At 45.0% G+C, this 12917-nt stretch overlaps 1 protein-coding gene across 1 annotated transcript in view; it reads left to right on the forward strand.

The window, feature by feature from the left end:
- Positions 1–7379: 7379 nt before the first annotated feature.
- Positions 7380–12917, forward strand: part of LOC102429360 (carcinoembryonic antigen-related cell adhesion molecule 3-like) — a 24359-nt gene continuing 18821 nt past the window's right edge. The window contains exons 1-2 of the mRNA XM_006104283.1: positions 7380–7632; positions 12050–12283. Coding sequence (XP_006104345.1) covers positions 7380–7632; positions 12050–12283 — 487 coding nt within the window. The remainder of the gene's footprint in view (positions 7633–12049; positions 12284–12917) is intronic.

Genomic DNA, 12917 nt, shown 5'->3' on the forward strand with positions numbered 1-12917 from the left:
AAGCAAATGTTATACTAGATGCAAAATACAGAGAAATGAGACAGCAAAATTTGGATCACGATAGCTTATAGGTTAGGAATACCCAAAATGTTTTTCTTTATTTTTTATTGCTTTTTTTAATTTAAATCCTATTCTAAGGATATTGTTTCCATTGATTTTTAGAGAGAGTAGAAGGGAGAGAGTAGTGAGGGAGGGAGAAAGAAAAAAAGAGAGAGAGTGGAACATCGATATGAGAGAAACACGATTGGGTGTCTCCTGCATGCATCCTGATTGGGACCAGGGATTGAACCTACAACCCAGACACATGACCTTAACAATGAACTGAAGGCTGATACTCTAATGATTTAGCAACACTGTTCATGGACAAAGTGTTTTTCTTAATGAAGACCAGTGGAACCTGACTAGATCCCATTTACCTGCTTTTCACATTTGAGAAAATTTGACCTTGACGTCCATCCAAGGTTACACTCTTGTTCTATCCCCTATGGTCCTTTGTTCAGCTAGATAAACTAAGACTTCCTAGCGATAAGCCTTTCTAGCACCATGGGACCACATTTTCCAACCAAAAGTTTGGTCATCAGTAAATCATTCAGTTTGATTTATAACCCAAAGCCGGAGGTGTGGATGAAAAAGTGGCCACATACTAAAGCTGACAAGCTCAGAGAAGGCCTGCATAGTATGATTTGCAAAATATGAGACAGAGAGCAACCACTTAGGATGGCCTGAAATGATAACTTTCTAACTAAAAGTGAGTCATGGTAGGTAATAATGTTTTAGGTATTTTTTCCTGACAAAGCTGAATCTTTCATTAATGGAAGATGTCTAATGTCTTTTTGCATTCGTGATAACTTACTTTTGGAATATCAGGAAAACTTTTTTCATTTTTCTGGACCCTCAGTGCACAGAGGAGAAGCGACAGAACCCCTAATTGCTATTGTCATCATTTTAATTGTTCACTGCTAACTACACTCTATCAACCAATGTAAAAGAAGTATTTGTTTTCCTTTTTTTCCAGTCTCAGAGATTTCCCTGTTTTGCTTTCTCCCACCTTCCTAATCTACCACCAATGGATGTTATTTAACTGCTTATGAATTCTGCTTTGATTGTAATGTTTAACATATGGTGCAAAACTGCCACTTTTCGTTGAGATTTTGCTTCCTGGCAATTGTCTTCAGATTGACTCAAACTCATAATATATTCTCTACAGGTTTAAATGTTTCTTACATTGGCAGCTGGAAATTCCAGGCTTCTAATGAAGATTTGGCCTTTATGGCAACCTCTCCTCACCCTGCAACTATCCAGAGGTCTGTCAGGAGTTGCCTCATCGGGACAAAAGAATTCTTATTGGCCATATCACTCAGAAAATTTCAAGAATTTAAACCGCTCTATTCTAAGAACAAGTAAATATCTCTCTATGAAATCACATGAGGAAACTGAGGGTTTTTGAGGTGAGATCACTTGCCCAGAGTCACACAGCCTGCAAATGGACTCAACCATGCCATGTATTGTGTATTGGCACTTGACATCTATGCTCCACCCCTTTCTATATTTCCTCCTATACCAGAGAGGCTGAAAGGTTAAATACCACCATTCCCAATTCTAATGACTGGTAAGACAGGTGTGAATTAATTTCAGCCTCTGAGATGCACTTGTGTGTAGTTTGGACTCTGGGAGGGAGAAGGGGCTGTGATTCCTGCTCCTGATGGGTGGGCTTGCAGACAGAGCTTTATGTGAAGAAGCAGGTGTTTCTTTCCCTCTGGGTGGGGCTGTGGCAGTGGGACCTTGAAACCAGACTTCCTGTGTCAACTCCCTGACTTCCATTTTTCTGCCCCTGCATTTGTTTTACATGCACCTTTTTCTGTGTGCTGAAGACCTTGCTGCACAAAAAGTTAGTGCCTGGTTTACTTGGAATAGTCCAAAATGGGAATCAACACAAAGGTCCATGAATGGGCGAACGGCTAAACAAGTTTGGTGCATCCTACAATGGAATAGACCTGAGGGATTAAAAAGGAAATAACGATTTCAAGATGATGGCGTTGAATCTAGAAGCCAACATTCGCCCAAAATTACACATTATATGGTTCAATTTATGAAAACTGCAGAAAATGCAAACTCATCTATAATGACTGAAAGCAGATAAGTGTTGGAAGGAGTGGAAGAGAGACAGTGTGAGGAGATTATAAGAGGGCCTGAGGAGGCTTTAAGAGTGAAGAACATATTCATTTTCTTCATTGTAACATCTTCTCTGGTGCATGCATTTGACAAAGCTTAATAAATTGTATACTTTCAATATGGTAAGTTTATTACATGCCAACTAAAATTCAATAAATATGTTAAATTTTTACTCTACACATATGAAATATTGCTTAAAGAATAATTGAATAGAAAATTCAAAACTGTAACGTGACTTTTTTTTCGTACACATTTTTTAGCTTTTCCATAAAAGAGGGGTGAGCTACTCCACAGCCTGCAGCCTCCTCAGGTGTCTGCAGACACCACCTCAGCAGCACCCAAAGCCCAGCAGGGTCCAACCTCACCAGCATTACTCAGTCCACATTCCTTCTCACTCTTCACACTGCCCACACTGGTATTCGAAAGCTCCTCTATCCAGTCAGGCCTCTGCCCACCAAAGTCCAGTTCTCTGCAGGCAGCTTTTCCCCACCACCCTCTGTCCAAAGGGTGAATGGCCACTCATGCTTCAGGTCTCAGCCAAGAGGTCACTTTCTCAGAAGTGCTCTGTGTGATCCCCAGACAAACTGAGACTCAAGTACATACAACTCTTTCTTCGTGGTCCTTCTCTAGATTTTAATTAACTCCTTAGTGCTGTGATTTCTCTGAGAGCCTGTCTTTGTTACAAGGTAAACTCCATAAGCACAGGTCCCACCTATGTCCTGTTCACCCAGGTCCCAGGGAACAACCCAGACCTGACACATCACAGATGCTCAGTAAGCACTCATTAAATAGATGAGAGAAACCACCCAATGGAATCCTATCACCATGTGTGACACTAGTGGTCAAACTATGTTCCTTATTGGCACGAAGCCATTGGTGTCAGCATGGGAGGAGGCCACAAGTGTCCGGTTATGACCCAGGGATGGGATTTTCCCCCTCACACAATCAGGAAGGTGGGAGATAGGACCAACTAACAGTGAAGAGTCAGACCTTCCTTCATTCTCAGAAAATCACATCCCTCCCAATTTCCACCTTGTGAGTGATGTCTCATATTCCTGGTCCTGGAAAGCAGCCTCTGTTCTTTGTCTTCTCACAGAGTCCTTACCTGGCAGACACTCTGGATCTTTCACCCCAGGAAGAAGTACTAACATGGGAAAAGAGAGCTCACACTGACCTCAAATGAATCTGGGGATGATTCACAAACCGAATATCCCTGGTCTGTGGGACACCTGCCTGCATCCCTGAACATCTCACCCACCCATGATGTCTTGGGGAGCAAGGGGAACACTCTCAGCAGGATGGGACAAGAGAACCCAGGATCTGGGGTTGCTTCCATCTCAGAAGACTGAGGGTCCCACAGGGTCCTCACCTCCCCTAACAGAGGGACCCACAGCTCCTGTGGTTGACATGCCAACTGGAGCTGCTTCAGATCCTGAGTCCTGTGGGGAGGACTAAAGCAGAGGATGGACAGGGACACAGGTGACTTGAATGCAACACCCCAATGCCATGATGGAGACGCACAGGGCATTTGGAGGATCAGCCCTCCAGTTTGACACACTCTACGAAAAGCCTCAGAAGAGACATCACCAGGTCCTGTTCTTGAAACCTTTGGGACAGAGAGTTCTTCCTGAAACAGCACATCCACCAGAGGGGACAGTTCTCATGACACTGGACTCATAATATGCTTGAACCTCAGCCTCTCTGCGATGGAAGCAGCCCCAGATCCTGTCCTGTTACTGGGCTCACCCTGCTCTGGGATGGAGTCAGGAGGCCTGGAACCCACAGTGACTGGACCCCGACTGACTAGCCATAGCCCACCTCTGCCCAGGTGTCAGGGTCAGCTCTCAGTCTCTGGTCAACATCCCTGGTGCAGCACCTGACATTGGCTGCAGGTCTACTTCTGCTCTCCAGGGGGCGACATTTCAACACACAGACACACAGGGAATTCATATATGAACCTGGCTTTGCCTAAGGAGCTGAAGAAGGAGCCTGATTTTCATCCCCTGCTGCCACAGATGCTTTTGGACCCCGCCCTCATGACTGCTGTATCCCACCTGCTACTTCTAGTGATTGTGAAGAAAACAACAACAACAAAAAGGGCTGTAAAATAAGCCTGACAAGCCCAGTGGGTCACATGGCAGGCCTAAGGAGCTCAGTGACCAAAAATAACAGCACAGGATGGTCTGATCACAAATTCCTAATAGGGCAGTTGATGGCAGGAAGTCATGTCCCGGGCCTACAGCTTCGTTAGCAACGGTCAGACTTTACGTTATGTGAGCCCTGTTCCCTGTTCTTATGCATCTTGGATACCATACTGTTGACACATCAGAGTAGTTGTTTTTTTGCAAGATGATTTGAAAGCACAGAGTCTGGGACCAGCATATGAGACAACATACTTCTTATGTTACCTTGTTCCTTGCATAACCTCTCTATGCGCTGTAAATGTTGATTATCCTGGACCCCCCAAAAAAATGTGTTTCTCTTTTTTGCTATTTATCAATTCGAGAGATTTCTTCACTTCCTTATTGATTTAACGCAACTTTTTCCAACTAATTTTTTTATTATATTGTATAAAATAAGTTGAACAACTGCCAAGCTCAGGATTTGAAATCTTGTTCCAAGCATATGATGTTAGCTTGGTTCAAATAAACTCATGAAAATCTTCACAGGTTGGGAAGTTTCTTACTTTAACAGGCCCCAAAGCACCTGCTTTCTCAGGGCTCTATTTGCTGCTCCCCATCCCATTCCTGGCACCACCCATGAATGAGGTGGGGTAATGAAAGGAAACTCCCCCAGGCAGAGGACAGACACCACCCCAAGGTCAGGGAGCACCAGGACAGGCTCAGCCAACAAGAGAGGGAGAGTCTCCAAGTAACTACCCCTGACGACCAGGGAGCCCACAACCACCTGAGCTCCCAACACAGCCCTCCCTTCCCACGACATGCAGGACACCTTCACCTTCACTCCCAGGAACTGCAGGGCCTCCTGAGACTCCTGGTCCTGGGTCTCTGTTCTAGGAAGCAAAGGTTAGGCTGGTGACAACCTGAGATAGAGGGAGGGCACCCTCTGCAGTCGTCACCCAGCGTGACCCTTTCTCACACCCACTCTCATCTTTGTGGTCTTCCTGCTGGGAGGAAATTTAACCTTCCCAGCACATTTGAGAACAAGGGACACACGAGGTGGCCAGCTGGGTTTCTGTGTTACAAACAGAAACATTGCCCACTTTGGGGCCTGTGGGGCTCTCTGTGTGGTGCTGACGGACCCAATACCAAGAAACAGCAGAGGACAATGCTGGGGTGAGAGGGTCATCCTCTCAGGGGACACATGCCTCCATCAGCCTTGCTGGTGCAAGTGGACTCCACCGGCCAGTAAGACCCACCTTCCCTGAGACCTCATCAGATTCAGAGTCTCTGGTCCACCGCACACCTGCAGATTCAGAATCTGCATTTTAACAGGATGTGGAGACCCTCACTGTGCACAGGAGAGGAGGAGGGGTGTCCCATCACCACATCACCAGATCTCATTCTGGTTGGGCATCCACATTAGCTGGACAGCTGCTGAAGCAGCATCTACAGTGTCACTTGAGCATTGCAATCTTTACAAAGTTTCAGAGGTGATCCGATGCACAGCGGTGGTGACATCCCGGTGACAAGAGGTCCTGAGGTGTGCACAGAACTCCTGCTTTGAAGGAAAAAGTCAAATGTGAAAGAGAGAGGGCTGTGGGTGAGGCTACTGTGCACCTGACTGGAGCCATGTGGAATGCCCATGACCTGAATGCCCCAGGCTGGTGCTTTTCCAAACAGAGCATGTAAGTGTGTGTGTGTGTGTGTGTGTGTGTGTGTGTGTGTGTGTGTGAATGTGAGTGTGTGTGTGTGTATGTTCAGATACCTCAGCAGTTCCAAGGAAACCAAAATCAAGCTGGAAGGAGGGGGAAAGGGTGGCAAAAATGAGGGGAGGAGGAGGTGGGTCCTTGGTACAAACTCCGCCCATGTCCACGTGACCAGGTAAGTGACCTTGCACCAGGAGGAGGCCCAGTGCACAGTGAAGAGGGGCAGCAGATCCCACCAGCTTCTACAGTGGTGCCTTTGAGCTTTCCTGGAATCCACGTTCTTCTCATAGAAGGAGGCACAGTGCAGGCACAGACACCATGGAGTCACTCTCAGCCCCTATCTGCAGAGGACCTGTCCCCTGGCAGGGGCTCCTTTTGGCCGGTAAGGAAGGAACAATCCCTGAGTGGTGGAGTGAAGGGGTAAAGACGGGGAATTTCTGGGGTCTCCTGGGGAGAACAGCGCTCTGAGAGTGGAGTGAGGGCTTCTGTGTGGACCTGAAGGGAGAGGACAGGGGGGCAGAGTAGGATGGGTAAGGGATATGGGTAACAGGTAACTGGGAAATCTCATGATCTAGAAGTGGAGTGGGACAGGGAAACTTCAGTTGCTGTTAATTCCTAAGTTATTCATCACTGAGTATTGAATTTTGGAAAGTGACCATAATAATAACAATTTATGTCTGGTGGCACCAGAGAAAAACTTAATCAGGGGTGCTAAATATCATCCTTACCAACAGCCTCAGGAGAAAAACACCCCAAGAGGTGTAGGACTCTGGGAACATTCATTCACCCACAGGTATTTGCAGCCTGTTGCAGGCGCTGGGGATGCAAGATCTGACCAGCCCCTGTCCCCATGGAGCTCACATTATGTGGGTGGAGAGAGATAAGAAAATATCTACATGTGATGTGAGGTACCCATAAGTGTTATAAAAAGAGTAGAGCAGAGTCAGGTGAGAAAGTCATTAACAGAGTCTTTAGCGAAGTGTTCCATGAAGGTTCCTCCCATGGACAACCCTAAGTGTAAGGAGGGGTCTGAGGGCAGTGAGTGGGTGAGCTGAACAGACACCTGGAATAGAGACTGAGAAAGAGAAAAAGTAACAGGTTCACAGGTGCTGAAGTACTGGTGGTCATGCTGTTGACCTTGACCACACTAACACACACAAACACTCACACACACACAAGAAGGCTGAGATGAAGAGACTTGTTCCAAATCCAGGGCCTCATCATTCCATCCCAACATATACATCCAAATATTGATCAATTTCTTTCTTCCCTCCTAGTTTCACTCTTAAATTTCTGGAGCCTGCCCACCACTGCCCAACTCGCTATTGTGTCAACCAATGCTGCCGAAGGACAGGATGTGACTCTACGTATCCGCAATATGCCTCCCAATGCTAAAGGCTTCACGTGGTACAGGGGGGAAGGGGCAAACATCTATCATAATCTTGCAACTCTCGGAACATACCTGAGATTTTATACAACAGGGCCTGCACACAGTGGTCGAGAGCAAATAAACTATGATGGATCCTTGCAATTAAAGCAGGTCACCCAGAAGGACACAGGAATCTACACTGTAGTAGTCTACCTTCCAGGCTGTATAAAAGAAATAGGATTTGGACAGCTCAATGTGTATGGTGAGTGATTGCTCTCTGACCTCTGGGTGTTGGGTGGGTGAACACACAGGACTGACAGCCCTGGACTCTGCCTCCATCCCCCTCTGCATCATCTCCCAGGTTGAGTTTGGGCATTCAGTGCAGGACACACACAGTGGAGACAAACTTTCTAAGATCAGAGTTCCCTCCTGAATTCTAGCCGTGCAGATATTCTCCACAGAGAGAAGGCCCGATCTGATGGGATTTGCTCAGCAAAGAGAGAACAGTCTCAGTCCATTCCCCTCCGCCACTCCTCATGACCATTACACTGAGAAAGACGCTGCAGGGCTCGGCCAGGGCACATTCTGAGGAGCCCCCTGCAATCCTCATAAAGAAGCTCAGCTTTGGCAGCCCCGCCCAGACCCCAGCCCCAGGGTTTCTGATGCCAAGAACCCTGGGGATCCAGTGTCAGGTTGGGGTTAACCTCCTGGGAAGGGCTGAGTGGGCTCAATGGTTTCCCAGGTGTCTGAGTCACAAAGTTTTTGAGCTGCTCAGAAGCCAGAGCTCAGCCCCATGAGCCACATCTGAATAGGGGTGGTGCTTCACCTGAGACTGAGTGTGGCTAGCACAGATGGACAAGATCACCAGGCCATTTGTTAACTACACTGAAACATTTAGGAGAGTCCAGAGAGAGGTCAGAATCACAGGGAACAAAAAGGAGGAAAGATGCTCCTGGCAGCTCCTCATCCACCAGGGATCAGCCCAGGAGATTCTATCTTGGAGTTGATCAATAACAGATGTCCCTCATTTGAGCAGGTCCCCTGTCCCAATGTTTAGTCAGATACTTTGAATATTTTATTGTTAATACACTGACACCCTGGCAGTCATATGTTCATAGTACTGCATTGAGAGGAAACCAAGGCACAGGGAGATATAGTCACTAAAGCAGAGCCACACAGACCATGAGGGTGACTCAAGGTCTGTCTGCAGCCATTACCTCTCCTCCATCTCAGAGGGATCCCTAAAGAAAACATTGGTAGATCTTCCCTCAGGCATCCCCCGTTCAGAGAGAGAGACTGTGGTCTAGAAAATAACAACAAATGGAGAATTAATTTATTTGTACTCTAGAACCATATTACCTGCACTAATAATCAGTCAGTGCTGGGAACACCCACACCTTCCCCTCAGGTGGCTGATCCACCCTTCCTTGCACTGGAGGGGAAACCACTGATTTGTTTCCTGATGTGTTGGTGTCATTCCCACTGGACATAAAGGAAAGGACTTGGCCTGCGCTCTCCCCATTTTACACTTGCAATCAGCTAAGGGATCAAGATGTAACACTGGGCTGTTTTGATGAATTAGGAAGAAATAAATGGCTACTGAAGGAAGGAATGAGCTAAGATCTCTTCAGAGGCTGAAACCTGAATGCAGAGTCCTTGGAATTCTGGCCACATGGGAAAGGCTCCCTGTCACTCTAGGGATTGAGACCCATGTCTCACACCATTTGCTATTTTCTAGAGAAATAGTCCTTCCTGCTATTGCTCTTAGGCCCTTGAGTATTAATAGTAATTTTTGCATATGGGGTAATTTTAGTATGTTTCCAATTTTCTGTCTCATAACCGCCAAACACAAATGGTCCACAATGGTCCAAATATCAGCAATCCATGTTCCCCTCTTTACATTCATCACCCCTTCTGCATCTGCATAAGCCTCACCTGCCCTCCCCAGAGGGAGAATGACTTTAATGACCAAGGGCAAAGCATATGGTTCTGCTGCCACAATCAGATCCTGCCTGTCCCTTCACTCCTTTCAGGCTTATTCCTTGGGCTCTGCTCTATCATTTATTGGCTCACTGGCTCATGTCAGTCACACTCACCTGGGAAGGCCTGACCCTGCTCTTTGCCCCGGGGCCTGAGTAGTCAAGTGACCACAGGTTTGATCCTGGTCCCCTGTTTTAATTCTGGTCCAATGAGTCTCTAGGATATCCTGGGAAATTGTGCCTCTTAGAAACACACCTTGTCTGGGCAATGAAGTTCTGTGCAGCTAGAAAAAATTGCAGTCAGCTGCTCAGTGAAGGACCAGGAGAGGTGCGGGAGGATTAGGGGGAAAGAGTGTCTCTAACTTTAGGTTCTCTTTTTTTCACAAACAAATGTGGCTAATCAATTGAATGGCTCCCTTCATTTGTTGAAAAGACTGTCCTTTATCCATTGAAAAGTCTTGGCTCCTGAGAGAGGCTGTGCTTTCTCCCAGACATAGAGGGTTTAAGTTCTCTGAGGGCACAGAGCCCCGGCATTTGTCTTGTGATACATAGACCTGCCTTATTCCTTTATGTTTGATGAGAGCTGAGAGGTGCCAACACTGATTGAAGAAGGCTTGGAGGACTCAAGTGTCCCACAGGGCAGTGTTCTCCTGTTACCTTCTCAGTGGAGTTACCCACTCTCAATATCACAAGCAGCAACTTTGAGAGTTTTGATTTATGTTATTCTTATGATAGTGATGTTGAGCATCTTTTCCTGGGCTTATTGACCATTTGTATATCTTCTCTAGAGAAATGTGTATTCATGAGGTTTCCCCATTTTTTAAATCAGTTTATTTGGTGTTGCTGTTTTTGAGTTGTAGTAGATCTTTATATATTTTGCATATTAACCCCTCATCCTATTAATGATTTGTAAAGGATTTTCTACCATTCCACACATCACAATTCACTCTGTTGATTGTGTCCTTGGATGAACAGAAGTTATCCATTTTGACAAAAATCTAAATTATCTAATCTTTTCTAGCCTGAGTTTCCAGTTTCATATTCAAGAAATCACTGCCAAATCCAATGCCATACTGCTTACCCTTATGTTTTCTTCTAAGCGTTTTATAATTTTAGTTCTTACCTTTAGGATTCAATCTATTTTGACTTAATTGTTGTGTATGGTATAAGCAATGGACCCCTTTATTTGTTTGCATGTAGACATTGCTGTTCAATGGCATTTCTTCAAAAGACTGTCCTTTCTCCATTGAAAAGTCTTAGCTCCTTTATCAAAACCGTTTGGTTGTGTCTTTTGACAAATAGAAGCCTTTATGCCAGTGTAAATATTTTGATTACTTTCCCTTTGTAGTAGGATATGAAATTAGTAACTTTGATACCTCAAATTTCAGTTCATCCTTTATAAGATTGTTGCAAACATTTGGGATCCATTGAAATTCCACATAATTTCTGGGTTGGATATTTTTTTTTTACTTATGAAAAAAAGTAATTGAGCTTTTGATAGGGATTGTTTCAAATATGTAGATAGCTGGTGGTCTTGGAATCAATGAACATGGATGTCTTTCCAGTTATTTGTTGCTTCTTTACTTTCAGAATTGTTTGGTAGTTTTCAGTGTATTCATCTTCCACCTTATTATGTTTAACCCTAAGCATCTAGTCTTTTTGATGCTATTGTAAATGGAACTATTTTCATTATTTTATTTGAGGATTGTTCATTTTTGTTTAAAGAATGGAAATGATGCTGAGTGTTGATTTTGTCTCTGGCGACTTCATCGTTTTGTTAGTTATAATAGTTGTTTTAGGTATGTATGTGGTGAAATCTTCAGGGTGTTCTACAATAAGATTATGTTGTCTTTTTTAAAAAGATATTTTCTTATTCCTCTCTAAATTGAATATCTCTTATGTCATCCTCTTGCCTGATTTTCCTGGCTAGTTGAATTAGGGGTAAAACAGCATCCATGTCTTATTCATGATCTTAGTACTATTTTCAGAGACTCTCCGTGGAGTAATGTGTTAGCTGTGGACTCTCATGTGTGGTCTTTACCATATTTAGTAATTTCCTCCTATTCCTACAGTTTCTATCTTTTGTTAAAATAATAACCATTTGTCTTTAGTGATTTATTTTACCATTATATGCAATCAGCAGGCCTGTAAATAAAGTCCTTTTCAGACTGAGGAATCGTATAGATGGAACTTATCCAGATCCAAGGTCAAGAAGACTGGGTTGGGCCATCTTTATTGCCTAATGAGTTATTTAACAATAGTTAAATGCCCATTCACTTCCTGTAAAGTCCCCTTAGCCCCAGTAGTAGGCAGAACTGGTAAGATTGCCTTTCCCAAAATACATGGAATTTTTAAGTCAAAAGAACTTGTAGGAAATGGTCAGTAAAAGCTCATGAGAGGAAAACTCCACCTTACAGAGAGGTTATAGGACAAGTGGGCTGTGAAAGATTTCCCTGTGTTGATACTACAAAGATGTATATGGGAACAGGTCAGGGGTGATCTGGGTTCAGAGAAGAGGTGCAACACTTGCCCTACACATTGTCCCCTGAACAAAGATAATTGTCCTGCAGAGATCAGAACCATCCTCTGGTGACCTTGAAGAGCTCACAGTGGACTCAGAGTGGCTAAGATATCTGAGGAGTTATCATGGCCCGGGTCCCCAGCCACTCTCAATTACCCATGCCCTCTATTTCTCCACAGAGCGAGTGAGAGTTCCCACTCTCATAGCCAGCAACACCATAGTCACGGAACATAAGGATTCCGTGGTCCTGACTTGTGACACAAATGCAGTCTCCACCCAGTGGCTCTTCAATGGCATGAATCTGCGCCTGAAGGAGCGGATGAAGCTGTCCTGGAACGACAGAACCCTCACCATAGACCCCGTCAGGAGGGAGGATGCTGGGAGTTACCAGTGTGAAGTGTCCAACCCCATTAGTACCGCTTACAGTGCACCGGTTGAGCTGGATGTAAAATATTAGTGACCCTCCTCCTCTCCTATATGTTACTAAACTCTGAATATTTTTTGTGCCTTTAAAATAGATTTGTTGTGAGAGTGGAAAGTCCTTAGAAGATTTGCATTCAGTCAATAAATGCTCAAAAAAAAAAGAGCTGACATTGTCATTATTGCCACCCACAGGCTGTCACTAAAAGATGCTGTTTTGTGTCCCCCGTGACCTGGAGCTCAGGCCAGACAGGTGTCCTCATACTTTGTTTTCTTCATTGTTTTTACAATCGCCAGGTGCCAGTTCTTAGAGAATCCACACCCAGAACCTGGGAAATGGAAATAAACCTTTCCAGTGACTTGTGGCCTCTGGGGTATTTAGTTATACTCCTTGGAGAGCTAGCCAGAGGTGGATTGTGCATAAGCAGAAGTGGGCTTACAGGGGAGCTGTTGAGTGATAGGATCTGTTCAGAGCCATGATGATAAATTGTAAAGCCTGGGGGGTTTGGAGATGTTAGGCATTATATGAGGTCAAGGGAACTAACGGTGCCTGCAGGTGGCTCTTTGAGGAGGGCTCTCTGGATGGGGGCTGAGGATATGAGTGAGGTCTACCTCTACATATGAGGA

This window comes from Myotis lucifugus, unplaced genomic scaffold (genome assembly GCF_000147115.1).
Source record: "Myotis lucifugus unplaced genomic scaffold, Myoluc2.0 scaffold_559, whole genome shotgun sequence".
Taxonomy (NCBI): domain Eukaryota; kingdom Metazoa; phylum Chordata; class Mammalia; order Chiroptera; family Vespertilionidae; genus Myotis; species Myotis lucifugus.